Below are 27217 nucleotides of genomic sequence, written 5' to 3' on the forward strand. Positions count from 1 at the left end.
CATCAACGATTTACAGCGGTAATGCTAACCAACACATTAAACCCGTCTAGATTCTTCTATAACACAGTCTGTGAACTCGTGTTTCCTCTCTTTTTTCTTTCCTGTTTATTCTTTGATTCACCCGTCCTTTTCCAATTGTAAAATTTTTTAAACTTGGCCTCTTGACATCGAGGTTAACTGCTTATGTGAAAGTAGTTTGCAGTGCATGCAGACACCAGGCACCAAAGACTGTAGAAAAAGTTTGTTCTTTTGTCTTAGTCCACTTTCGGGTAAAACTCTACCCAGGTTACCAACCTTAACGGGAAGCTGCAGGCCAACACATCCTTCATCCAAAAGCAGCAGCCACAAATGGCCAAGAGGCGAGAAAAAAGTAGGTCACTGTATAGACTTGACCGAAACGGGAAATCGCACATGACATTGAACTCTCTGGCATGTAGGTTAGTGAATTTCCCTCCTTATTTGATTGTAATAATATCATTATTTTTTAATTATCGTTATAATTATTCCATTTACTGCAGCAATATACTCGGCTTCCAGATCTCCTCCAGTGTGTTAGTTTGCATGACTTTTCTGGCCTCCAGCTTTGTAGTGTTTCTTGTTCAAGAACGAGCAAACAAAGCGAAACATGTGCAGTTTGTCAGCGGTGTTGACCCATTTAGCTACTGGGGTTCTGCCTATACCTGGGACCTAATCAATTTCCTCCTCCTGTCCCTGTCGATTTTGATCCTTGTAGCAGCTTGTGACGTGCCAGCCTACACTGGTAAGTAACTTATTTATTTTTAGAAGCCTACAAGGCAATTTCGAGGCTCAAAGCTCTCACATTTCCATCATTAATCGCCCATAAAAATATTTTCTGTGTTGAGACGTGAACTTCGCAATGGATATGGCATGTTATAATGCCGGAAAACTGGTTTGAACTGGAGCTGGGAACTCATACTACTGGGACTATGCCTAAGTGTTCGCTAACGCGAAATACGTCTGCATTTACCATTCTTTCTGCAGGGTAGGGGGCGAAGTCAATAGGCGCGAATTTATGCTATTTTATGCGTCTTTTCATTTTCAAACTGCGGCAGGATTAGCTCAGTCGGTAGAGCGCTTGACTATAGAGTGGGAGGTCGCGGGTTCGATTCCAAGGGGTTGACCAATACTCAGGGCTCTTAAAACATATACATCGACACTCAAATAAGTGTTTTTTTTTTATCTAATCAACCATACAGTGCGTCAGTTTGTAATTTGAATCAAAGTTTTTTTCTTTTCTTTTAGGTCCCCGCTTAGGTTACTTGTTCATGTTACTGATGTTGTATGGCTGGGCCATCATTCCTCTCATGTATCTCTTCTCCTTCGTTTTCCGCAACGCCTCCACTGCCAACGTGGTTCTAACAATGTTCAACGTTATTACTGGCCAGGCTTGTCTACTGACTGTATTTGATCTAAGCATTCCAGGTAACTTGTCTTTTTTAAAAATCTTCCTTGTCAATGAGAGCCTTAAGACTTAGGACAAATTCAGACCAAAACGGTGGAAATTGATATGATGGCCGGAGGTTTTAGCTCGTAGTGCCGTGGAGTGTTAGGCCATGTTAAAGTTTGTTTCCTTTGGACCTACCCGAACTTGTCTGACCCGGCGTGGATGTGTAAAATAGCGCCGGGAAGATAAGCAAGGCGTTATGGTCACGCTACGGAAGTCGTCCGCCACGCCGATCGCGGAGCGCTGTTCCCCCCTTTACGCCAAGTTTTGTTGTCATGGTTTTATTAGACTTAAATTTAAAGCCAAGCCAAAGGAAATGCAACATTAAAACCTCACCTCCTTTAACATATTGTTGTTGTTGTTCTTTATTTATTTAACCCTAGAACTTGATCTCCTGGACGTACCAAACGCTCTGAAATGGGCCTTCCTTGTTCTGCCGAACTACTGCCTTGGTCAAGGCCTATTTGATATATTTGATAACTACAATGCTCTGGATTTCTTTAACAAGGCTCTTGACAGGTGTCTTCATACCAAAGCTGAGTGCGAAAAGCTCATTCGAGAATATGGCGGCAGTCAGTTGGAGTTTCAAGAGAACTACCTATCTTGGGACAACCCTGGTATTGGACGCTTCCTGGTATTCCTGGCCTTAGAAGGGATCGTTTTCTACGCCCTTGTTCTATTAACTGAGTATGGGGTTTTCAACCGATTGACGGGAATCTTCAGGTGTAGTTTTTCCACGGTTGGGCTGCGGAGCGAAGAGTCTTCAGTGTCCGATGATGACGATGTTTTAGAGGAAAAAAGAAGGGTGATGTCATCAGAGAACATGGACGACGTGCTTGCTATTAAGGAGTTAACTAAGGTGTTCTCAGGAAATGGATGTGAGTACAATTCGCGGGTTTTTGTATCTTACGTACGTCCTGTCTAGGCATAATTCAGTAACAGGAAAATCGACAAAATTGACGTAGTGGTTTATGCCTACGATGATCTAGTCCCAAGATCTCCTCAAAAAACCGTTAAAGACATAAGACATAAGAATTCTTTCAAAAACATATTTATTTCACCAAGCTTTTTCTTAATTTATAATGAGATTTCTATTTAATTTTCATACTTATATGTACTTGTTAGATTTTTTAGAGTTTTAATACATTTTTGTAAAGCGCCTAGCCAGTTAATGATATAGACGCTATAAAAATAAAGCTTATTATTTATTATTATCATTATTATTATTATTATTATTATTATTATTATTATTATTATCCTCGAGTAATGAACGATGAACACAAAGGGGTTTTGAATTCTGATTCTACTCTACTTAATATCTGCCAGACAATGAAATGAGGAAATCGATCCTTTAGACCTTTTTACCGATACGGCGGCCGTATTGAATTAATTCGATTTAAGGAGTATTATAGGATGCCAAGGGGGCATGAGTACATTTCGTTTGTATTTTCGAGCGCTTTTCGGGACATTTTTTCTTAAACTTTTCTTAGAATAAGATTCTAATGGGAAAAAAGATCCTTGTACCGTGTTTGGATGAAATAATGATCGCCTTTTTCCAGAGAAATATACAGTGAAAGTCCATATTTTTAATACTAAACTAGAAAAAGGCGATCATTATTACATCCAAACACGGCACAAGGATCTTTTTTCCCACTAGAATCTTATTCTACGAAAACTTTAAGAAAAAATGCCTCGAAAAGCGCTCGAAAATACAAACGAAATGTGCTCATGCCCCCTGGGCATCCTATAATACTACTTAAATCGAATTAATTCAATATGGTCGCTGTATCTACGTGGAAAGACCGTATATCCTGAAGAACTTTACGGAGACCTTTCCTCAATACCCAAACATCCGTTTGAATCGTAGGCTACTTGATTACTTAGTACTATATAATGGTAATAGGACTGAGTGGAGTCCAGTTCGATCTGTCATCATACAGCTGATCATACGAGTGATAATCACAAGTATGATTTTGTTGGTTAGAGCGGTTTTCACTTGACTGTCGTAAAACCAAAACCAAAGTAAATACACTAGCCAACCAAAGGACGTAGTAAAACCAAAACCAAAACCAAAACCAATCCCAATTCGACAGTCAAGTGAAAACCGCTCTATAGCATTGGTATTATTTAATCGCAAAATCTTGTCCACGAAGTCTTGCACGCGTAATGAGTTCTTGTTTTGCAAAAAGATGCTTTGCAAAATACGGAGTTTTCTCGCTTAAAATGTCAGCTTAAGCGAAGAAAAATTGACTCACCTTCTTTGTAACGATTTTCCATGTTTCAGCCGACGAAGGAATGGGTAAATAAAGTAAATTTGTCGAGTTTTGAACTCGAAAACTTTTTCAAATTTGGTGCTTGCGTGATTAGCGCGAAAAGCCAAACAACTTGACGCCACAACCATGTTTACATACTCTCATGCAAACACTGCTCTCGGCCAATCAGAGCGCGCGTACTATCTTAGTTATTGCCCCCGCAGCGTTCCGGCCCAGAGGCCGGAACCCGGGGAGGCACCCTAATGTCCCCCGCGTAAAGAAGAAGTATGGTATTACTGTTAGTATATGCGAAGCTTTCCCGATTTGATGAAACTAGGCGCGCACGGTGGTCCCGGTTAATTTTCTGCGCGTGCGCGTGGCTCAGCAACCGCGCAAACTGGGCCGCATTCGAGTCGCATTCGCCGAATAGAGTACCGAAGTGTGACGTCATAGAAAATGAAATTTGTGAAATTATGGGATTTGTTAAGATATTCTGAAAGAACAACGTCCGAGACGCCTACTCGCCAAAAATTAGCAATTTGGGGCAGATTGTCTCTGAGATATTAGCAAAGTTATGCTCCGATGACTCCATACAAATCCTTCTAAATCTTACCTGGTTCCTAATCTTATGAACCAAGCCAAATTTAGAAGGATTTGTATGGAATCGTCACAGCATAACTGGACTAATATCTCAGAGACAATTTGCCCCGAATTGCTAATTTTTGGCGAGTAGGCGTCTCGGACGTTGTTCTTTCAGAATATCTTAACAAATCCTATAATTTCACAAATTTAATTTTTATGACGTCATCACTTCGGTACTCTATTGTGTCGTACACAAGCACAACAAGTGGCTCCAAATCCTCGTCCGGGAAGATTTTCCACCGAAACTCCTCTAGAGCGAGAACGCCGACTTCAAATTCAGCGTGAACAACGAAGGAGAAGACGTCAACAAGAAACCGCGGAGTAGAAGGAACATCGATGAGCACAGCGAAGGCAACGCCGACAACAACAGACAGAGGAACAGGAGATTGGAATCAAAGGAATTATGATCGTTTTACACTGTCGAAAACCCAGATTTCTTAGTTTGCCGGTTTCCCCGCAGATATATAGATCAAAGTCTGCAAAGTTTCAGCTCCGTATTACGGCCCGAATAACAATAATTTTCAGGCGAACTGCACCGGGCCATATTTGTTCTTTGTTTTTGTCTTTTTCTAAATGCGGGCGGCGAAATAATGCTAAATGTGCTTTTCAATACACTGTTAACAATAACACTACATAATACGCAAAAAAGAAGAAGAAGAAGAGAAAGAACAGTGTATGGACCTTTAACACGATATTCGCGGTTGGTCACCCATCCAGTTCGTAACCCCGACCGACAGGGCTTAACTTGAGTGCCGTTACCAAACCCAGTTTCGCGAAGGTTATTGCGAGATACATATTTCTATAGAGTTAAAAAGTTATTCAGCAGTACTGCACAATTGTTTGGTATTAAAGAACTTGATTTGTCAGACACAAATCAGCAACGTGGATCGACAGAACTTTAAACTGGTTTTATCAACGTGGATCGACAAACTCGATTCAAACCATATCAGGAATAGCTCAAATTTCTCAAAACCCAGTCAAAGACAAGAAAGGTGCTATCGTAAAATAAACGGGTTTTGTTCTATATTAAGGTATTCAGGGTTTAATAAACAGTGGTCCATGTGTTTTTAGGGTTAGTTTATGGCGAAATCCCGATTATTTTATTTGATACAACGACATGCCAGAAAAAATGAACTGGGAAATATCTCAAAGGTGAGAAACCTGAAACAGTGGTCCATGTTTTTGTAGGGTTAGTTTATTGCGAAATCATTTATATCAGTTGCGTTCGACGTTGCGTTCAAGAATGTCACACTCGAAGCCAAAGTGTCCGTTCGACACATTAGTTATAGGAAATTTAGTTACAAATAGATAATTAAAGATGGTTTTGCTGTTTAACACGCGTTCTATTACATTTGCGGTGTTGGTTGAACTCATTATGAGATGTATAAAAAACAATTGTCCATCCTAGGCATGTCATGTATGAGGATTTTCATTAACCCAGGAAACAAAGTGTAATAATTGAGAAAACACAAAAGAGAACAAAAGAATTACACTCAGAAACTCTAATACGAAAACTGCATTTCAAAGGTTCATGGCAAATACATGGACAACCACAAGGTGCCTTCATTCGGGTTTTAAAAGGTCGGGGGCAGATTTAGTGACAACTATAACTAGTTTTATAAATAATGGTAATAGGACTGAGTGGAGTCCAGTTCGATCTGTTATCATACAGCTGATCATACGAGTGATAATCACAAGTATGATTTTGTTGGTTATAGCATTGGTATTATTTAATGGTCGGGTAGCCTTGTTTGGAAACCATCTTAGGTGATCTCTATTCAAGATCGTGGATATAATTAATTGAATAGAAACTAACTTAAAAAGTAAATAAGCCACGTTGTTTCCCCAGGTCGTTGTTCGCCACTGATAGCGGTAGATAGTCTGTGCCTCGGGGTTCCCATGAGTGAATGTTTTGGCCTTCTTGGTTTCAATGGAGCCGGAAAAACAACAACGTTTCGCATGTTAACTGGAGATGAGACCATGACATCCGGGACTGCTGTGGTGGACGGGTTTGACATCCGAGAGGACATGAACAGGGTACGTTCATTGATTCTAGCCTCTAAAGGGTTTCTTAGTATTTTCAGTACATTCGACATAACTGCACTCTAACTAAAGGAAATGTAACATGGGACAATCCTCACTGCTCGACGATTTTCAGCGTTGCAACATTGTTGCGACATTGCTTGGAATTGTTAAAACATTGTTCGAAAATTGTTGTCCTAAAATCGCCGTTGCTAATCGAGGGGGGTGAATAGAGGTATGCAAATCCGCCGATCCGTGGTATTTTAAGGCCCGATCCGTCGATCCGACTTAATTTTTGTTCAAATCCGAATCCGTGTTACTTTAAAAAGTTTTCGTGGTATATAGAAAGTAGCGTTGTAGCATGAAAAAATGAATTACTTGATATAGCTGTTTTGTAATCGCAACAGATGCGGGACTTCATGTTTATAAAGTTTTCGATACAGCTTCAAAACATTAAGCATTAGGGACAGAGCTTAAAATGTTTCTTCCAACAATACAGATTTGACTAACCAAATAGTCTGCAAGCTTGCAAAATGAAAGTATCTGGTATTGCGTAAAAGATTTTTCAATAAATTTACTTACTGACATCACTTTGGACATGCTTCTAGTCGAGCCGAAAAATTCGGAAGAGGCAGAACTCAACTTCATGGTAGTTTGCTTACCAGTAAGTACTTTCCATGGTTCATCTTTTGCCGTGTTTGCCCTCAACCAAGATGGCGAGAGAAACCGTGAAAAGGTCTATTAAGTTAACGATCAAGACAAGCAAACTAGCTGAAATAGCTTCGAAGAACAAAATCTATATCAGTTCATGTATAAACCAAATATAAAGCTTACCGAACGTGCTCGCCTAGCTTCACCACACTTCCCCACTGACTGGAATCGACGCAGTATCGAAACTTATTTTTTTGAATAAAGTCATCGCCTTTCGCACCTTCGTGGTAGAAAAAGGCTACACACTCGATAGTTCTAGTTTCCATTTTGCAATTTAAACCGGAATTTACACGAACGCTAGCCTGCGTAGCAAGCGTTTCCAATCGAGTTATTGCGCGAAAGTTAGAGCGGAAGCAAAAAAAGGTTGAAGGGGGAGGGGGAGGGGAGAAGAGGAAACGCTTGCCCACAAACCCCACGATTCTGGAAAACGCCCCTTGATATTTCACGGTTCGGTTCATTTGAAAATTGACAGCTCGTCCCGGGGGGGGCACTTGGGTACTTTTTGGGTGGGTATGTGCCGCCCGGGACTCCAAATTGGCACCCCGTTCTAAAAAAAAATTCCCCTAAAACTGATACCCCGTTCTAGAAATGGGCCAATTTTTTATACCCCGTTCTAGAATTCGCCCTAAAACTGATACCCCGTTCTAGAAATGGGCTTCTTTTTTATACTCCGTTCTAGAAAGTTTGTAAATTGAAATAGCCCTGTTTTTTTAAAAAAATATTTCTTTATTTGTTCGACTTATACATCAAATAAATGCTTCTTCATAATCAGCAACAATTTTAAGCAGAAGATAAAGCCGTGATCCCCAATTTTTTATACCCAATTTTTTATATTATTTGTCCGGAACAATTCACTCCGCCGGGTATAAGTTTTGCAGAGCGGTTGCTCTTCAGCCTGTGGCGAAACGTTCTCTACAATAGATGCCGCTAAATTTCCAATAAACAAAAAGAATCTCTTCACTTCAAAAAGCTGACAAATCGCTTGTCCATGGCGGCTTTAGCTAGTGTCGAGTACCGATGTTCTGATTTATGTTGATTTTATCTCCAGCAAACAGTCCATTTTTTCCAGTCAGATCCGCACGCCGTCATTCTCAATAAATTGGCCTTCCCTAGTCTCTACTGCTCGATCTCCAAATATAATTTGAAGACTCTGATCTCATAAACCTTCGCACAAACACGATTCAAATAAATATCAGTCCAAAGCATTTGTAATCTGCGACCACAAATCAGATGAGACCAGATCTGTGACGCACGAAAACAAAGCATACCTGGTTTGATTGATGTTTCGAATGCTAAGTAATCAACATTACACGCACCGCGCCAATCAGAAGCTGCGTTCGTGGGCGAACGCAGTTTTTCAAAATCGTGGGGTTTGCGGGCAAGCGGTTCCTTCTTTCCCCTCCCCCTCCCCCGCCATTCATTTTTTTTTTTGCTCTTCTCCTAGACGAACCTCGCGAGGAAACGCTTGCTACGCAGGCTACACGAACGCATTCACAGATCCTGTCAGGTCACTTAGCATTACTGCCATTACATGAACCATGTGTCACCGTGCAGGAACCATGGCAAGGTTGCCCGACGTCATTTCCGCCACGCTGTCTATACTGGAATTCATGTATACCGTATGAGTCGGGTAACGAGAAAGTCTTCCGGAAACCTCGGAAGTGAAACGTTAGCCGACAAAACACCAGCACATTGACCAAGGCCGACAGAAAATTGATGATCCGATCCACGATCCGAACTTCTAGACTGACAGAATCCGGAAACCGGGCCAAAACTTTCAGCTGATCCGCGATCCACGGTATTTTTCAAATCCGCGAATCCGCTCAATTTATCGCCGAAATCCACAATCCGTGAGCTTTTTAAGGCCAAATCCGCCGATCCGCGGACCTATTCACCCCCCTCCTAATCGTCTGGCGTAACATTGTTTAAATCAAACAAACCATAGATCAGATCATAGAACAGGATTCGCCTCGCTATAACAACGTTTTTTGTCCAGTTCTCTGCCCTCCACCAATCCCAACATTCAGAGCCTCTTTGATCAGAACTGTTTTTCATATTCTTGTTTGAAAAGAACTTTTTGGCAAACTTTAACATGACACATGTGTTGCTTCTAGGCTCGCCAGCGCATTGGCTATTGTCCTCAGTTTGACGCTTTAATAGATCAGCTGACCGGAAGAGAGCTGCTGTATATGTATGCTCGGCTACGAGGCGTACCGGAAGTTTTGATAGCGGATGTTGTTAAGGAACTTATTCAAGCATTGCTTCTTCAAGATCATGCGGATAAGTTAACAAGTTCTTACAGGTATTTCTGATTTCGCCATTAATACGCAGTGAAACCTTGGGATACCCTTGCCTTTTTCGGAACTTAGCTGTGTGAGCCTCAGCCTGTTTCAGGCGTTTAGAGAGTTAGGAGCGGCGCGACGATAGTTACTTTGTGCCACTCCGAACAATCCAAACGCCTGGAAAAGGCTATGCGAGCCCGAGACCCAGTTTACACCACCAATTTTCACCTCTGCAACCCATTTACACGGAACCGTGCAAATTCTCCTGCAGATTGCAGTAATGTTTGCGGTTGAAAACCTTGCACAGTTCCGCGGGTTCCGTGTAAACAAAAGGCGGATCCTTGCAAGTTTTTGTCGTTCAAAAATTTGTCCGGACTCCTGTAAACAGGGTATGAGTTTGCCGTTTCGTCAACTTGCAACAAAGCAGTTCCTAATTTTGAAATTAAAACCGACCAATGACAGCGAAGAAAAATCCTGCATATGAAGAGATAAACGAATCAGAGCTTACAACAGAAAAATGTAGCCGCCGCAAAGCGCGGGAAAACGCGGTTGGGATTATACTTCTGATTGGCTGATGTGTAAGTGGTGCAAATTATCTCAGCCAATCATATTGTGCGAAATCCTGATTGTTTTTTTTATGCAATGACCTATTTCTTGGCTTACAATTGTCCGAGTTTTGCTTTAATGTCATCTTAGGATCCCGGGGGGGGGGGGGGACTCCCATATGAAACAGACGGGGATGCTCATCGGAAATTTTGAATTTAACCCCTAAAGGAGACCATCTGGGCGTGGCTCAAGCTTTTTGTGACCCCTAAAGGAGACGAATCTGGGCGTGGCTTAAGCAAATTTTGACCCCTAAAAGAGACCGCTTAAAAACACACAAATACGACATGCAATGAGTTTTAATGATATAAAGATATAATCATCGAATGCTTTTATCTAAAAGAGGTTTTTAAAAGCATTGTCATAAATCTCAAGTTCTTCGCGGAACCCTAAACGAGATCTTGGCGGCTTAAAATATTAGCGCTTTGCCCGGAACACCCTAAGCGAGACCAAAATCCAAAATTTACACCCCTAAGCGAGACGACGAGCATCCCCGTCTGTTTCATATGGGAGTCCCCCCCCCGGGCTTAGGATACTTGTAGCCCGCGTTCGCTTTGTTTATTGTTACACTACTGGAAAACTTGCATGCGAATCTTCCCAATCCTAACTGCTCTGTGAACTAGATGATATATCTATTGGTATGTGTTTGAGTTTGGTGGCTTGTGAGTACCATTCGCGTAAAACCCGTTTTCCTTTGCCACTTTCTGATCTTATGCTTATTAAAACGTGGCAAACGTCGCCTTTGAGCAGAGCTCGTATTCATCTCCCACATCTCCCACAAATGCTCGTTAATGGGGTAAAAAGTATCTTACTTCAAACAGTGGAGAAACACGGGGATCGCACAATTAAGCAGTCAATCAGGTGCCATTATTCAACGAAAACAAAAAATTGGGGTTAGTAATACTTCAGTTCAGCTTGTCTGTAAATGCCTATGTGAGGGACACGAATTAAGTCAGGGTTAAAGGTAGCATGTCGCAGGTTCCAAGATGGTAGTGTAGTGCAGTCGTGCAGTAAAAGGTGATGTGAAATACGCGCAGGGGCTGGGGAGAGAGACCCTTCCCTTCTCCAGATCCCGCGCGTGCTATTTTCCCTTTTCTTGTTTTGTATGAGAACCTGGCACAGGCTAGGTTATGGGCTCCTCACTGAGTGATATTTTTAAACCTCTTCTCCCTAGTGGTGGAAACAAGCGGAAGTTGAGTACTGCCATATCGTTAGTAGGGGATCCCCCTGTGGTGTTTTTGGATGAGCCTACAACTGGCATGGACCCGGTAGCGAGAAGACTAGTATGGGATGCACTGTCACGTGTTCGTGCTGATGGACGATGCATAGTGATTACGTCACATAGGTGAGTATGGTCCATGCTGAAAAGAAAATTAGGATGCTTGGGAAGGATGCTTTCATAGTCGTGGTTTTCTAAAGGTTAAATGATGAAAAAAGTTATGTGAATTATTTGGGAATGTTTGCAGAAAAGCGTCCAGGATAAAAAAATCAATTCAGTGCTTGCAAGCACTTGAAGCAAAGCAAAGAAAAGTTGAAGACACTGGCAAAACATTTTTCTCTTGCCAGTTTGCATTGTGCTTTTTCGGTTTCCCTCATTTCTTTCTTATTTTTAGTTGTAAAGCTTACAATTGTTTCTCCTTTTTTATTCTTAGTACGGAGGAATGTGAAGCTCTATGCACTCGGCTAGCGATCATGGTTAATGGGCGATTAAAATGTCTGGGAAGCCCGCAGCATCTTAAACACAAGTTTGGCGAGGGATACACTCTTCTAGCTCGAGTATCAAGCAACACACCCGACACTGCACCACTGAAGCAGTTTATAGAGAGCTCATTCCCTGGAAGCGTGTTGAAAGACGAGCATCAAGGCATGGTCCACTATCACATCCCCGATACCAGCATAACGTGGGCTCAGCTGTTTGGGGCAATAGAGAGAGTCAAACTGAACTTCAATATTGAAGATTACTCTGTCAGTCAGACAACCTTAGACCAAGTATTTCTGAACTTTGCCCGAGGACAGAGGGAGGAGGACAATTAATGGAATGTGAACTATACTAGTTAAAACTATAGCCCTTGGGGGGAGGGGGAGCTACTTGGGTCAATTTTTGCTGGATATGTGCCGCTGTCCTTTCAGAACCTCGACCCCTTTATAGTCTATTGTGTGGCTAATTATAGTCCCCATCTTTGTCACTTTTGGTCGAATGTAATTTACTTTACCACTTTCTGTTTATGCATCTACCTTTTAAAACCGAGTAAGACGATCATCCTGACATGAATTCACTATTTTTTTTGTGTCAAATTCCTAGATACAGTTGACTTCCGATAACTCGAACCCTCGCTAACTCGAACCTCGCGGTAACTCGAAACTCCCGCTAACTCGAAGTAATTTTTGTTTCCCCTCAGATCATTTCTATATAATTTTACCCTCGATAACTCGAACCATGTTTTGAGCCCTTAAAAAGTCGGGAAAAAACAGTGTACCGCCTCCGAAGCATTGAATTTTGAATTTCCCATTGACGTGTTGTAGGCATATTGTTTACTAGTGGATCGATAGTGGAGACTGATGTTGTTTGTCACAAATCTAACGTGAAATAGCTTTACTTCTCAAAAAGTAAAATGCATGCTCTATTTAGGCAACGTTTTATTACTTTATGTTCTGATTTATAATCTGAAAGTATCTTTCAATTTTTACTCAACATTTCTGCAATTAAATGTGTTTAAACTGCTCACTGTGCACTAAAAACTGTTTTTTTCTTTACTCCCGGCTATTTTCTTCGAGCTCCCGATAACTCGAACCTTTTTCGATTTCCCTTGAAGGTTCGAGTTATCAGTCGGGAGTCAACTGTACAAAAATTTTTTTAACCTCAAACTCTCGAAAATTTGCGACCCTATGCAGCGGCACATCCCCATTAGCCTGTTACTTAGCCTCCCACGGAGGCGTTTTTAGGGGGAGGATGAAAAACGACCTCCCCTAAAAACGTGGGAGGCTACCTGTTACTAGGAAGTACCCTACCCGGGACTATATCCGTACCAGATACTATTTACCGGCGATAGATAACTGCCAACCAGTGAAACAGTAGTTTAAAACAATTTTTATCCGCGCCATAAGACAGCGCCTTCCGAACTGAGTTATTTTTTATAGATATTTTAAATATTATTTTCTAAAGTCGAATTATTATTATAAAAATTTGAAAAGAGAACAAACCGGATGTAGTATAAATCATCGTGTAGGACAGTTAATGTCACGTATATATAAACACTATTAATTGCAAAATATGAAAAGTTGCTAGATCTTTCCTGTGTCTTGCCTCAAGTGTTGCACGTATCTGTCTTCGAACTACTTTTTACCACTGTACAACCACCTTTGGTTTTCAACAAATCCGAACTCATATTAAGAGCAAGACCCACCATAACTTTTGCAGTAACCTACAGTAGCTTGTTCACAGACCCTTTATCTTCTCAGGGATCGTCGAGCTCGCGTATGAAAATGAAATAAAATCCGCTGTGGATATATCGACCGTGCGCTGTCGAATTGTTAGGAATAAAGAAAGAAAAACTTGTGTTGACATGCTAGCACCAACCACGATAACGTACAGAGCGGACAGAACTTGGTAGTCCGCTGAGCTTGCAAGATTTCGCTTCACAGTAATGGGAGTACTTCGATAAATCCGCCTCTAAAGGTACGGCAAAACGAGCAGAAAAAACAGGTAACCTGTTTTGCAATATTGCTGCTAGACTACGAGCAGTACTGTCTCTCCTTTTTCTTGGTCACGAGCAAAACGCCCGACACACGCAGATGACCACGCGCGTGGTTCGGAAGGCGTGAGACGGGAGAGGCATGCCCTCGTTTCTCGCGTCTCGCGAAGAAAAAGAGAGACTTCTCGCAGTCTATATAGCTGCAAAACGAGTTTAATAGCGGTGTTGCACGTTTAACCACCCACGCATCGAACCTGTCTTGAAAGGTTATGGAAACTTGTTGTAGAAAGTAGAGACTACTTCCATTTTTTTGTAACAAAATCTGTACATGTTGCGCGTTTTAACGGCCCTATACAAACTTGTTTGCGACTAATGACGTAACTCCCCTGTGTATGGCCTGACTCCCGCTAAATTTTATCCAATCAAAAGTTAGCATAAACTCAGCTTGCAACAACCTGATTTGTTGCAAGACAGATTTGATTCCTGGGTGATAAAACTCGCAACATCGCTTTTTAGGGTAGACTGGCGGTGGAAGGTAGTGGAATACCAAAATACCCGAAATAAACCTTCCAATATACCAAAAACTATACTAAAAATCGTGTAAAATATCAAAATTAAGAAAACCACAATATGCTTTATACCCAAAATGAGTCGTGAGTGAATACTTTATACCCAATTTTAAGCATAAAAGTAGTGTATACCTGAAATTAAATACCCCAATATACTGTATACCCAAAAACCCTGGACGGCCCTAACTTTTCAACTCGTTTGGCAGCAATGTTGCAAAGTAAGTTGCAGGTTATTGTTACCCGTTTTAACTTTAAAGTTGCCGTAGAACTCATCCCAGTAAAGTCAGTAAATAGTTAAGGGAACAATCTATTTTAGCTTCTCCCACAAATAATTAAAATGTTATTGCTATAGAGCTTCGTCTGCTTCGTCACGCTTGGAATAATCGCGACGATGATATGGAAAACTCGAAATCATTTTAGTAGTGACGTTTTCGCTGCCTTTGTGATGATGCCATGAAGAATGATAAATGAACACAATGACAGGATACGATTTGCCTCGGAATTGGGATTTGCCCAGTGATTTGCCCTTGTTTCTTTGTTATTTACCCACCCATCCGACGTTAAGGTAGACCACACTGCGAGAGTCTTCTATTTTTTTATCATCAGGGTGGCTTCTAAAGTGCTATGAGACGGGGCCTTGTGTTTACTGCAAGGTGAGTGTAAAAGTTTCTTTAATATCACTAAATCAAAGGTTGAATGAGGTATTGCCTTAACATAAACATGAGTTGTCAATTTAACACTCCATTGTCATCAATTGAAAGCTGAATTTACCAACCAGGCAAGGTTTGCCCTTGTATGTTAACTGTGGGTTCTTAACTCATATTACAGAGGGCTTTTCAAGGGAGAAAGGTTAATAACAATTAATTCTTTTCAGGTACTATATCTGCTGTAAATCCCCCCTCCCCCCCCCAAAAAATAGAGTTTCACAAAACTTTATGCTGAACCAACAGCAGCATTTTTTTCCAACCAACTTTACAGGCAGTCTCACTGAAAAGAACAACAAAGCAACAGCATACCCCCACTCCCCTCCTGGAAGGCCTCGTTATACGTATAGATGGAAACAGGTTACACTGTTAAGAAGGACATCACCAAAAACAGTGACAACATAACAACCAAGGGAAGATGCTTAACTTACTCAAATCCAAAACAAAATTGTTGTTCACCTATTACTGAACATTTTCAGAAAGGGACAGTTTCGGCCTTAAAAAATCCAGGGTACACTTTTCTCATCATTGGTAAATAGAAATAAGTGGCCAAATTTCTTTTTAGTGGCTATGATCATTTTAATGATTAATTTTCTAGTGTGCAGATACTATCCTCTTGTTTTTGGTCATGGATCATTTATGATATAGCCTGTGAACAGGCCTTTGGTCGAGCGGGGAACTGGAGAGAGGGAAAAGCAAAAAGGGCTCTCTCCCCCCCATTTCCTTTCCCTTCGCTATTTTTTTCCCCAAAAAGAACTGAGAGCCTGTTCACAGGCTATTATGACAGGGATAAAGATGCCTTGTTAAAAACGTTAAAATAGTGTCAAAAGCCTCCCACCACTCACACTTAATAATCTCTCACTTTCTTCTGATTTGAAGTTGAAATAAATAACAAAAATGTCAGCTGCATTTAGAAACTATTGAGCATGTTCTTGCCTGAATTTTACACCTACTGGCTAGAGAATGGTTTTTATCAAGCATCCAAGTAATGGAGAGACTTCCAAAATATGTGGATCAGAACTGTACTTTTGTAACCATGGTTGGATTGATGGTCAACAGCACATAGCAAGAATTCTTAAACTGAATTTTCTAGCACGAGTGAGACTGTAGCAGGCCTCATATTTTCACAGGAAAACTGCAGCTCACCAGTAGGTGCATCTGACACATTAGATTCTTGTCTAGTAGACAAACAGACAGATGATGAATCCAAAAATCCAGATGTAGCACTCACAGCATAGCCTGCAGAGCAGGTGTTTTTTTTTTAGCGAAAACTTACAGGTACATTGATCACAGCCACAATCTTGAAAGCAAATAAAAAACTAAGAGAGGAGGGGCACACAGCAGGAGAGCATTTGTCCTGAAAATGGTATCAGTGTTCACACTTCAAAATATGCCTAATTTGCAGGCTACTCAGAGTGTGGATTTTTTAGTTTTGAATGCAAAGCATTCAGGGATTATATTCAAGAACCTTGATGAGGATACACCCTTGGTATTACTGTCTTGAAATGGCATCTACATGCCAGTCACTAACTGAATCAGGGAAGATGAATTTTCTGAATGTGTAATACACAATCTTCGGAGTAGGAATGCCGATTATTTTAACATTTCCAAGCTGTTTCTCAAAGAACTCGTCTTTGTTTTGATTTGCACACATGAACGCCACTTGAATGTCAACTAATTTGCCTTTCCCGTTCTCCACAAAACCAACTTGCACTTTCTGGATGTTTGCGGATATAATTTGCTGCCACGTGACCACTGGTCCCAGCTTTTCAATCAAGTCAGTGTTGTGTTGAATATCACTTGCAAGTTTTTCAGACATTATTCCCTCCATTTCCTCCCAGCTTCGCCTGTTTATTAGCTCGGAGATAACACACAAGGCTTGCTTAGCCCCTCGTAGAAACTCGCGTTCCTCAAATTCGTGATCAATAAACTTCTGAAGGAGCCATAGATTCACTGTCTTTAAAAGCCACTCAATGGGCCCTTGTGTTATGACCAAATTCGCAGTTTTTACATTGGGGTCTTCGTCATTTTGGCGACCGTCGGAACATAGCGTTCGTGTTAAAGTAAATGGACGCAGAACTCGTGGTGTTAAAGTTGGAAAAGGTGTTCTCACATTCAAAAAAGGATTTTTTAAGCGTGTGTAGGCTGTATTTATGAAAAGCAGTTGGAATGAGCGAAACCGGCGAAAACACACTTGCACCGCCATTTTGAATGGGAAAAACTCCGGCCGGTGAAGGGGAGACTACTCAGCTGTAGCTTGTTCCCAGGCTCTTCTCGTTTTCTACTAAAGCGAGAAGATCTTGGGGACGAGGTTGCGTCATTCAGTCATCTAATATGTTTGAATGCAGAGGTCCACCCAACACGTAAATATGTCAAACGTAACTGACTGGTTCCTCTTGCCGGATCTCTAATTAAAGAGGTGCTGTAACCAGACGTCACTTGATGTGTAAAATGAAACCAAACTAAATGCAAGGCTGGTACTACGGCAAAGGGCAGATTTACTACAGGCCAATATTTCCGCTAACAACATTAACCTTCCTCAGGGCCAGAGCTATACCGAGAAAAAATGTCTCTAAACGGTTCCTAAAATTTAAATTTAAAATTTACATAAGTGGTTAATAATTAACTACAATTATAAATCCAGATAAAATAATATATTGGTAAATGATTATACAATAAAAATAGAAATAGAAAAAGTTCAATGTTCATTCCTTCGGTCTGGTGACAGGGTTTTGCCTCTATCTATGAGGTAGGCTTGTCTTGCCTTACAGCGTGACATGCTGAAAGTGGGTTGTAATTGGCCTATAATAAATCAGCCCTTTACCGTAGTACCAGCCTTGCATTCTGTTTTGTTTCATTTTTCTTCTGTAACTTTGCTACCCCTGTAACCTTGTTTAAATCCCCCGGGGGGGCTACTGCCATACTACTCAACAAATGTTTATACGGGGAGGCCCCGCCCCGTGGTCTAACCCCTTAACCTCAATCAATCACAAAAATAAAACGTTTTCTCGATTTTGTAATGCCATAAAATTCATCTGTTTGCCCTTTTCACAGGAAAAAATAACGGATTCCATTTTTGGCTATTTTTGGGTATTTAAAGAACACCCATAAAAATCCCAAATTTGGCAAAGTGAGACAAGTCCAAACCAGGGAATTCCCAACCAAGTTCCCTGATTGGGACTTGTCTCACTCTTCCAAATTTGGGATTTTTGTGGGTATTCTTTAAATACCCTAAAATATCCAAAAATGGGAATCCGTTATTTTTTCCTGTGTTTGGGCCCTTTTACAGACCCAAATGACAGATTTCCCTACCCTATTATATACTTCAACTAGTGAAGTCCCTATCTAGTAGCAGATCCAGATAAGGAAGGGAGGGGGAGGGGGGGGGGGGGGGCAAAAAAAAGTAGGCAACGCTCTTGCACTATTTCTCTCTCTTTTTTTTCTGTCAAAGCTCATCTCAAATGTCTGACGCTTGCGCGCCAAAAAGAAGTTACAGTTTATTTTTCTCGTTTTCTCGCCGCTTTTAACTACCAGTGTTATCTTGGGATATTTATTTTAAATCATGCCAAGTCTCGTGGAGCCACCAGAGTAGGTTTACAGTCGTTTCGCCTACGTCCTGTTCGCCTACGTCGTGAGTTGTTTCGCTCACGTTATAAGTCTTTTCGCTTACGAAACGACTCTCCCCTCCAGTATCCAGACTTAGAGGAAAGAACCGAGAAAGCGGTGAGGGAAGACGAATAATTTTGTTGGCTTACTGGTCGTTTCGATACAAAGTCGTTTCGTTACAAGTCGTTTCAATATTAGCCTGTGAACAGGCTCCCTGTTTGGGGAAAGAGTGAAAAAATCTTTCCCCAAACAGAGAGCCTGTTCGATATAAGTCGATTCAGTCGAGGTGTAAATAATTTCGCGTAGTTGACATTTTAATGAGGAATATTCACGCCCAACGTTTTTCTTGTCACGCTAACTATACTCTAAATGATCGAAATTTTTGTGCAGCTACACTGCTTATCTTCGTATCGCAACGACGTGTATCGAAACGACCGGCTTCCATGCTGTTGTTATCGCTTTCGGTAGGTGGAGAGAAAGTGGTTTACAGCCGTTTCAATTTGGATATTACCAAGAACAACAGAAACAACAACAACTGCAACAACAACACACACAGAAGCCGTGCCTCCTCTCTCATCATCTGCCTCCCTGCCTTATCTCCTAAATCCACAACTTGACTCTCATTTAACATGCGGAAGGATAAAAGTAAACAAAAAAAAAATCCGAAAAAGAAAGAGAAAATATTTACAACAGTCCTTGCATTTCTTTCATAAAAAGCGCGTAAGCATCGTCTTTGGTCCCGGTTTCGGCGACCTTTGGCTGTGAAACTTGTTGTGGTAAAGTTTCGAGAGGTTCTGATCCAGAAGTTGGAGGCCGAAGCTTGGCTTTGTTCTTGGGTTGGTCCCGTTTGACTCGTAATGCCGTAGGTATAAGTTTGGTTAACTCCGCTTGTGTATTTCGTAACTGCGGTTTGGCGCTAATTGTCGCCGTTGCCTCTTTGACAATCGTTGCTCCTTCAAGTAAGAAAGAAAGAAATACGAATTAAAAAGAATCAATTAACCTCTTCTGTTACTCTCTCGGGACGATCCTTCTTTCTTAACGCAAACATCGAGCTGAAAATGGGCCTAAGATCGGGGCGCTTTTCGTTTTCGTACAGTTATCTTTATACGTCGGTCCTTTCTAACAGGAGTCCATTGATACTGGTTGGAAGAGAATTCACTAGAGTTTACCTGTGTTATGTTGTTATGGGTGCATCAGGAGAGTTACGAACACCAAGCCACCAGCCTTAACAAAGTATTCATTTAATAACACTGAGGGACCTTAACCCTTTAAACCCTACGATCAAGATTTGAATTCTCATTTGTTGACCCTATTCATTTCCAATAGAAGTAGTGGGGAGAAGTTGATAAAACATCAAGTAAATTCATCTTGTGTGATTATGTCCGTAATTCTCATGACCACTCTGTTTTACAAAGCATTGATATTAGCAGGAGAAATTTGATCCTGATCACTTTTAGGGCTTAAAGGGTTGAGCAAGAACGGCAGCGATGGCAACGAGAACGGCAACAGATTAGCAAAACAACAAGTTTGCACCTGCATCACGTTTTTGTCTGCGTCGTTGCACGACCACGACGTGAAATGTCTATATCACGTTTGAAGGAGTACGCCTACATGAACATAAGACAACGATTTTCTTTTTCTTTTTCTAAACTTAGACAGAGTTCTTTAGAATTCAACCGCAGAAACATTTGCTAACATTTGAAAAATTGAACGAGATGGAATATGATTGAAGAAGTTTGAAAGAGAGCGAATGCGTACTTCTTAGACTTTCAAAAAAGTCCTTCGTAGGATTTCATATAGCGCGGGACAAGACCTCTCGCGACTTCGTCGCTCGCGGTCGGCCGCTTTGCGGCCAAAGAAGGCTCGCTCCGATCGCCAACAGGTCGACTTGCAGCAAGTCTAGCGTCTTCTCCGCTGTTGAAGTTGCTTAAGCACCCTAATAATGGTGATTACAATGTAGGTAACAAATTGTTTGAAACAACAACAACAATGACACAGCGTCGTACGTACCTTTTCCACCGTCAGACGTTGGATTAGCCATGGGTGGTTTGCTGATAAAGGTCGGAGGCGCTGATAAAACTGCACCATGGGGTGGGGGAGGAACCATTCCAGGGGGTGGTCGAGGGGGTGGGGGCATTCCAGGCCTTAGCGGGAGCGACATGGGCGGCTGCATAAGGGGTCTTGGTCCTCTTGCCAGAGCATGCGCCATCATGTTAGGTGGTAACCCAGGGGGTGGTCCTGGGGGAACCATGCCAGGCATCCCTGGGGGAGGACCTGGAGGCCTACCAGGTGGGGGACCGGGGGGAAACATCCGCGGGGGCGGTCTGATCGCAAAGTTGGGTTGGATTGGTAAGGATCCAGGTTGTTGACTTCCCAGGGGTAGCTGACCAGGGGGTGGCCCCGGGGGTGGTCCTGGTGGTTGGGCTACCTGTGTTGTGCTTCTCTTGGTTTGGTCTCCTTGCTCCTCTGATGTTTTCTGCATTGACGAAACAGAGAGAAAATACTTTGGTTAATGAAAAAGGTGACATACATTACACAACTAAAATTAGGTTACCTGCAAGTTTGAAATGGTGGGTTTATTTTTTTTTTCCAATGGAGGGGATTTAATCAATATGCCACAAAAACCGAAATTCGGCAAAGCATCGTAAAGTGATCTATCTCTTGAGAATGGGCAGTGTACTTGCATAAAGCTCAGTAATATTAGCCAAATTAATTTAAAAGCGTGTTTCCATATCTGCAATAATCTAACTTACTTTTTATAGCAAGATTTTGACTTTGAATGACGGCAGAGAAGTAACCCGACCACCATGAATTGAACTTGTACAGTTGAATGTTACTCTCAAAAACCTTTTCATGACTACAGTCAATCTGCACTAGGTGGATTCTTCCTGACATCACATCAACAACCTCTATTACCCTGTCAGTGTGTCATTCTCCAAGGGTGACCACTAAGCACAGGTTAACAAGTATGTTATTTAGGATGTCTTCTTTTCAACACAATAATAATTATTATTTGAACCTTATTTTCTGGAAGAGGCTGACCAGCCATTTTGAGAAGAAAATCTTGAATGGATGATGTATTGGCACTGTTTGAGGGTTGAATCCCACTTTGCTCAACTTCATCAGCAAACCTCACTGTTCTTTGACGTTCTCTCGACTCTGCAGCAAAACAGAGAAATTAGTTGATATCATCTCACTAAGCTCAGGGCTGTAAATAAGATAATTTTTGTTTTTAGACAGGACATACCGTATGCCTGACCAGGTCAATGTTTTCAGTCAGACAGACTATAAAAGTTGTCAGGGAACATGATAAGTTGACTTGCATTCTATCAGTACCATGCAAATTATCAGCTTCAAAATAATATATATTTTTGTACTTGATTAGTCAAGTCTTCATACTCAACCACTGGCAGGATTTTGTCAGACAATGGACAAATTTCAGGTGAATGTTGTCTGATGCCCAACTGTATCATTTAATGTTTTTTGTTCCACAACATTCAACATAAAAATGAGGCAAGATGAGTAAAGGCTAAAGGTTTCTAATAAGAATACATTTTATTGGGAGTGGGAGAATTTACCTCCTTCACTGTCCATCTCCTCATCTGTGTTGTCATCTTGTTCACCAATTGGTTGCCCATCATTTTCCCCTTCCAGCCTCTCCAGCGGAACTGCAGGGTCATACTCTTCTTCTTCACCCCCTGATTCACTAGTACTACCCTCACTATCACCATCATCATATGGTCTACCCTCTAAGTCATCAGGTGCTGTTCCAGGAGGTGGGGGTGGGGGAATGCTGACAGGTGGAGCACCTGGCGGCGGTCCTGGTGGGGGACCAGGTGGCACAACTCCTTGGGGGAGGGTTGGTGGGGGCCCTGGTGGTGGACCGGGGGGTATTAATCCAGGAGGAAGGGGCCTGATGATGAATAAAAGTATAGTGCTGCTGAAAAGTAAGTTACCAGTCATGTCTTGTTTCCTGCGCAATGAGAATTGTGTAGTGCACTACATGATTCTTGTTGTGTGCTAAGAGAATAGCACAGCGCAAAAAAATCAGTAAAGCAGCAATTTTTGGCATGTATTATCAACAACCCATCCAGTGCAAAACCAACTAGTAACATGTAATAAAAGAGCTTGTATGCATAAATAATAATAATGTTAACTGCTTTTTTACAGGTACGATAATATTACAGGTGAAATGTTTTTGCCACATTTTTTAAAGTAACATAAAGTTAAGGTAAGTACACATTATCTACACCATTATTAAGACTGGATGCCAACTTCACATGAAAAAGCTGGTAAAAATGAACATTTTGAGACATCCAGGTACAGGTTGTTACACTATAGATGAGTAACCTTGCATTGCAGCAGCATAGTCCAAGGCACATAAATATAAGATTAACAGGTGAGGATTTAGCAGTTGGTTCAAGAATGAATGACCGGTCAACATGACTGGTTAGTAAAGTTTTTGGCCGCACAAGTCGCCATTCTGGTCTGACATTGTCCCTCGACCGGCTGTTATTCTGTGCCCTGCAGTTGTACTACTAACAATGGCATTTAAAACAAGAATAATAAACAGAAACTCACAGTTGTCCAGGCAATGGTCCAGGGAGAGGAATATCACTTGGCATCAACATTCCTGAAAAAAATTATTTAAAATTGATTCTTGAGAAAACAGTCTTTAGGGCCAAGTTGTTTGAGGACCCCTTTATCACTGACTTGGGTTTAAATTCTCTGTTGGGTTCCTTTCCTGGGGAGCCAATTCTGGAATGTGCGTACAAAAATTTTCAAAGTTACCATTCAAATGATCTCCAGACTGATCTCCATACATTTTTTTAAAGAATAGTTGAGAGAATTTGGTTTAAGATCAAAGCATTCTCCCTTTGGTAATCAATTCAGTAATTCTCATAACCTTTTACTTCTTATGATCTGCTGATGTTGTTAGGAGAAAATTGATGTTGGTCACTCTTGGGACCTAAAGGGTTATTTCTCATAATTTCACACGAGGAAATTTTGATTTTGATTTAAGAATTTTCCATGTGCCTACTGTTACGAATGAAAGGTTGATTTGATTGTTAATTTCTACAGGGTAATTATCATGAAATGGTGAAACAACCAAGAATGATAAAAGTAGCAGCAGGAAGAAGAGAAAAAAATGGTATAAAGTTGTTAAAATAATATACTTATTGGATAGAACAAAAGCACCGCACCTGCATGTGGTAGAGGGATGTTGGGTGGTAAAGGAATATCTGCTGGAATCCTAGCTTCCTGAAATGATGGAAAAGCAATTTAAAGATACAGTTATTTTTCTTGTAAAATAATTTTAGAATCGACGACACTGAAAAATGAAATGGTACAAATAGAAGTGAAATACAGGAGTATCTATTGATTTTTAGGGTGGTACAAAGAAAACACACACCAGCTAAACACGTTTTCCAAAAAAACATACAAAATATGTTTTGTTACACTAAAGTATCTAATTTACACACCTCTGCTAAAGCTTTTTGTCTTGACTCTGTAAGGAAAGGACCCAGCAATTAAAACGTAGTTATAAACATACTTCGTTAAAATATATATCAGCTTACATTATCAGTCAAAACCATAGCAGAAGGTGCATTTACTTCATCAACACAGCTTAATATAGAAGACCTTAACCCCTAAAGCAAGAAGGTTTAAAACTTTATTACAATGTGGAGAGTTAAGTTGTATAAACAGCTTGACTATGCAACTTCCTTTTATTGCTACTGTTCGTTTGTTCATAAAAATTTAAAGATAAAATTCAATGACTGATTACAAAAAAAATTATAATAATATATGACAAAATTATCAAATCCAATTGGCTATCAGCTTCCCTGAGTTCAGAATTAATACAATGTAGGACAGGTAAAAGGACAGTATGAGTCATGTCTCAGTAATAATAATTGGACATTACATACAATTACTGATGTGTCCACTTCAATAGGTTTTTCCAACAAGTCATGCTTGTAGCAAAAAACTTTCCAAATACCTTGTGCTTATTTTAAAAACCTAAAAATATAATTATTCTTATACTCAAACTAACTCTCCCAGACTTCTGGGATTTTGTTAATCACTCGTATGATAACAAAGGGAAATGGACTCCACTCAGCCTATTACCATAATGATTACACATAGCTAATAACTACTCAATAACTACCCTCTTACAAATTCAAACAATAAATTATTAGTATTACCATTGGCAGACATCTGGGCTAGCAAACGCTTTCTCTCACTTTCAGCAATCAACCTACAGGGTTGGGGTACAAAGAAGATTGCTTGACATGCAATGACAAAATACAGTCTGTAACTACTACATTGTGTCATTCATAAATCCACAAGACCTAAAACACACAGAATGTGTAAAGCTTGACCTAGTTTTTTTCTACTGTGTTCAAATTTGACTTCAAGTGTATTTTTCACGCCCTTATAAAAGCAAAAATGAAAACAAGTCTGATTGAACTCACTGTCTCAAAAGTCCAGACTGAGAAGGATCATCTTTCTCCTATGGAAGAGTGAAATGTCACAAATTATAAGAGGAAACAAAAGGGAAAAAATTCACAAGGGGCCAAGAACTACACTGTACGCTGTACATGTATGAATGGAAAACCTGGTATGTTGCTACAACTGAATTGAGCTTTTGCATTGACAAACTTTGTATGAATCTGTGATATTTCCCTACATAAAATCAGTAACTTACACTTAAAAAGTGCAAAGAAAATTTCCAATGAAACATTACCAAATCTACTAGCATCCAAGTTGTACATTTATTTGCTGTATTAAAATAATGTACCAGGCCATACCATATATTTTTTATATAACTACAACTAAATGTTGAAAAATATTTTAGATAATTTACTTCTTTGAAAAAGGTCTACAAATTATTATTTCACAAACTTAAGATATGAAGAAGAGTTTTGGTGATAAACTTCAACAATAAAAAAGATAAATCCTACAACTTTACTTACAAGAAGACCAACCATCCTATCAAGTGTTTCTTTTAGCTTTCTCTTTTTGTCTTTCAGTGCTTTGTCATTTGGAAGAGGGACTGGTCCAGCATCATTTTCTAACAGAAGAAAATCATTGCAAATTCTAAAATATATCGGGGTGGTACACGTGCATATTGTGATGAGGAGTATTCAGGATTCAGGATTCTACAACCTGGGAAAAAGAGGGCTTCATGAATGAGCAATGCAAGTTTTATAGTATGACAAAGAATTAAATGCTGAAAATATGCTTTAAATGCACATATAATTTTAGTCAGATATGATGCAGCACCTTCACTCAATATTCATTTCCCAAAAATTTTGAGAAATTATCAAGAACTGAATCTCAAGGATCAAGATGTGAGTAACTGTCAACTTACATTTGAGTGGTATTTTAACAGGAGGATATGGGCTGATGCATTTAATACTGCACTGCACTGCTGGACTAGCTGTAGTTCAAGGTCTTTACTAGAGAAATTTATATTTTCCCACAAATTCCCTTCAGCATTAAGGTTTTACCGCTAAAGATTACTTCAACTTTTTGCCCCGTGAAGCTAATCAAACACAGTCTTGGATTTTGGATTCCAAACTGTGGATTCCAGATTCGAGGTACTGGACTCCAGATTCTTCTTCAGTGGAACTCAGAATTCAGATTTCAATCATAAGGGGGATTTCGGATTCCTTGAGCTGAATTTCAGAGTCCAAAATGTAGGATTCTAGATTCCACCAGCAACCTTACATGGATCAAAACTTTTAATTCTACCCCTTAAGACTCCACCACTTTCATAACTTACACCTGAAGATTTCCACTTGTCCTCAGTGAAATGTAGTCATTTCAGTGGTATAAAAATTACTTACCCATATTTTCTATTTTCTCGATTTCTTCCAAAATTTTCCTAGGGTCTTTGGATTTTAAGACAGCTTCTCGCACCATCTTTCTCTGCTTCTTATTCTGTGGGTAAAAATAGAGAAAAATTATCAGACAATACAGATCTTAGGGGATGAGGACAACAAGTGAGATACATCTAAGACTAAATAGGGCTCATCCTCAATGTAAAAACCTGTGAAACTCATGAGTGACGTAAAACAATGAATACAAAGAGAAGTCAGTACGACAGAGCCAAGGAAAAAAGTAGCTAGAAAACAAAAAAAAATTCACAGATTTTTACACCGAGGTAAACCCCTAAAAAGAGTGCTATGCAGCTGTGATATAAGCTCAATAGTTTGATCTTAGTGCAGCTAGTTATTACATCAATACCTAACCATTCTTGCCTCTGTACACAAACGAACGAATCGATACAAACCTTCTTCAATTCTCGCTTTCTTGCTTCCTTTCCTGTCAATGTAAAAAACACAATTAAGGTGAAATGAGTAAAGCTTAGCATAGCTACAGATGTAAATGAACGTTTAAATAAAAAGACACAAAATTGAGGAAGGAAGTAAAATCATTATGAACGAATGAGATAAAGTCTTACTTGCTTGATCAGTTGGATTCATAAACTTTCCACTCTTTGTGGTTGATATCGACCGCCTCCCCATCTTGATCTTGTTGTGTTTACCACACGAACTGCAGCAAAATCAAAGAGAAAATGTGCAAAGTACTAAAACATCATGGCGTCCTCCTTCGGCTGAGCAGCCAGGTAGGGAAAGCAGCCTGGCCTTTCGAGACAAAAA

At 40.4% G+C, this 27217-nt stretch overlaps 2 protein-coding genes across 2 annotated transcripts in view; one reads left to right on the plus strand and one right to left on the minus strand.

Moving 5' to 3' along the window:
* LOC140940830 (phospholipid-transporting ATPase ABCA3-like) overlaps positions 1–12322 on the plus strand; it is a 24229-nt gene extending 11907 nt beyond the window's left edge. Inside the window, exons 11-18 of the mRNA XM_073389791.1 lie at positions 1–18; positions 519–760; positions 1264–1443; positions 1849–2343; positions 6209–6396; positions 9207–9394; positions 11152–11322; positions 11630–12322. The exon at positions 1–18 is cut by the window's left edge and continues 151 nt beyond it. Of these exons, the coding sequence (XP_073245892.1) occupies positions 1–18; positions 519–760; positions 1264–1443; positions 1849–2343; positions 6209–6396; positions 9207–9394; positions 11152–11322; positions 11630–12011 (1864 nt within the window). The 3' untranslated portion in view covers positions 12012–12322. The remainder of the gene's footprint in view (positions 19–518; positions 761–1263; positions 1444–1848; positions 2344–6208; positions 6397–9206; positions 9395–11151; positions 11323–11629) is intronic.
* Positions 12323–18360: 6038 nt separating this feature from the next.
* LOC140941228 (WW domain-binding protein 11-like) lies at positions 18361–27175 on the minus strand. Its single transcript, XM_073390207.1, has 13 exons — positions 27019–27175; positions 26848–26879; positions 26402–26495; positions 25526–25623; positions 25025–25062; positions 24755–24807; positions 24032–24057; positions 23753–23810; positions 23130–23181; positions 22127–22461; positions 21568–21707; positions 20559–21024; positions 18361–19501 (listed from the first exon to the last, which is right to left on the minus strand). Exons 1-13 carry the CDS (start codon positions 27080–27082, stop codon positions 19233–19235), a joined length of 1725 nt encoding a protein of 574 aa, XP_073246308.1. The 5' UTR covers positions 27083–27175; the 3' UTR covers positions 18361–19232.
* Between the last annotated feature and the right edge of the window lie 42 nt (positions 27176–27217).

This window comes from Porites lutea, chromosome 6, assembly GCF_958299795.1.
Source record: "Porites lutea chromosome 6, jaPorLute2.1, whole genome shotgun sequence".
Classification (NCBI taxonomy): Eukaryota; Metazoa; Cnidaria; class Anthozoa; order Scleractinia; family Poritidae; genus Porites; species Porites lutea.

What these genes read in the sequence shown, in the direction of transcription:
- LOC140941228 (XM_073390207.1), bottom strand. Translation starts at nt 27,082, where the DNA reads ATGGGGAGGCGGTCGATATCAACCACAAAGAGTGGAAAGTTTATGAAT. An exon ending in GACAAAAAGCTTTAGCAGAG is followed by an intron (nt 23,811 to 24,031) that starts GTGTGTAAATTA and finishes CCATCATTTCAG; the next exon opens with GAAGCTAGGATTCCAGCAGA. An exon ending in AACGTCTGACGGTGGAAAAG is followed by an intron (nt 19,502 to 20,558) that starts GTACGTACGACG and finishes TCTTACTTGAAG; the next exon opens with GAGCAACGATTGTCAAAGAG.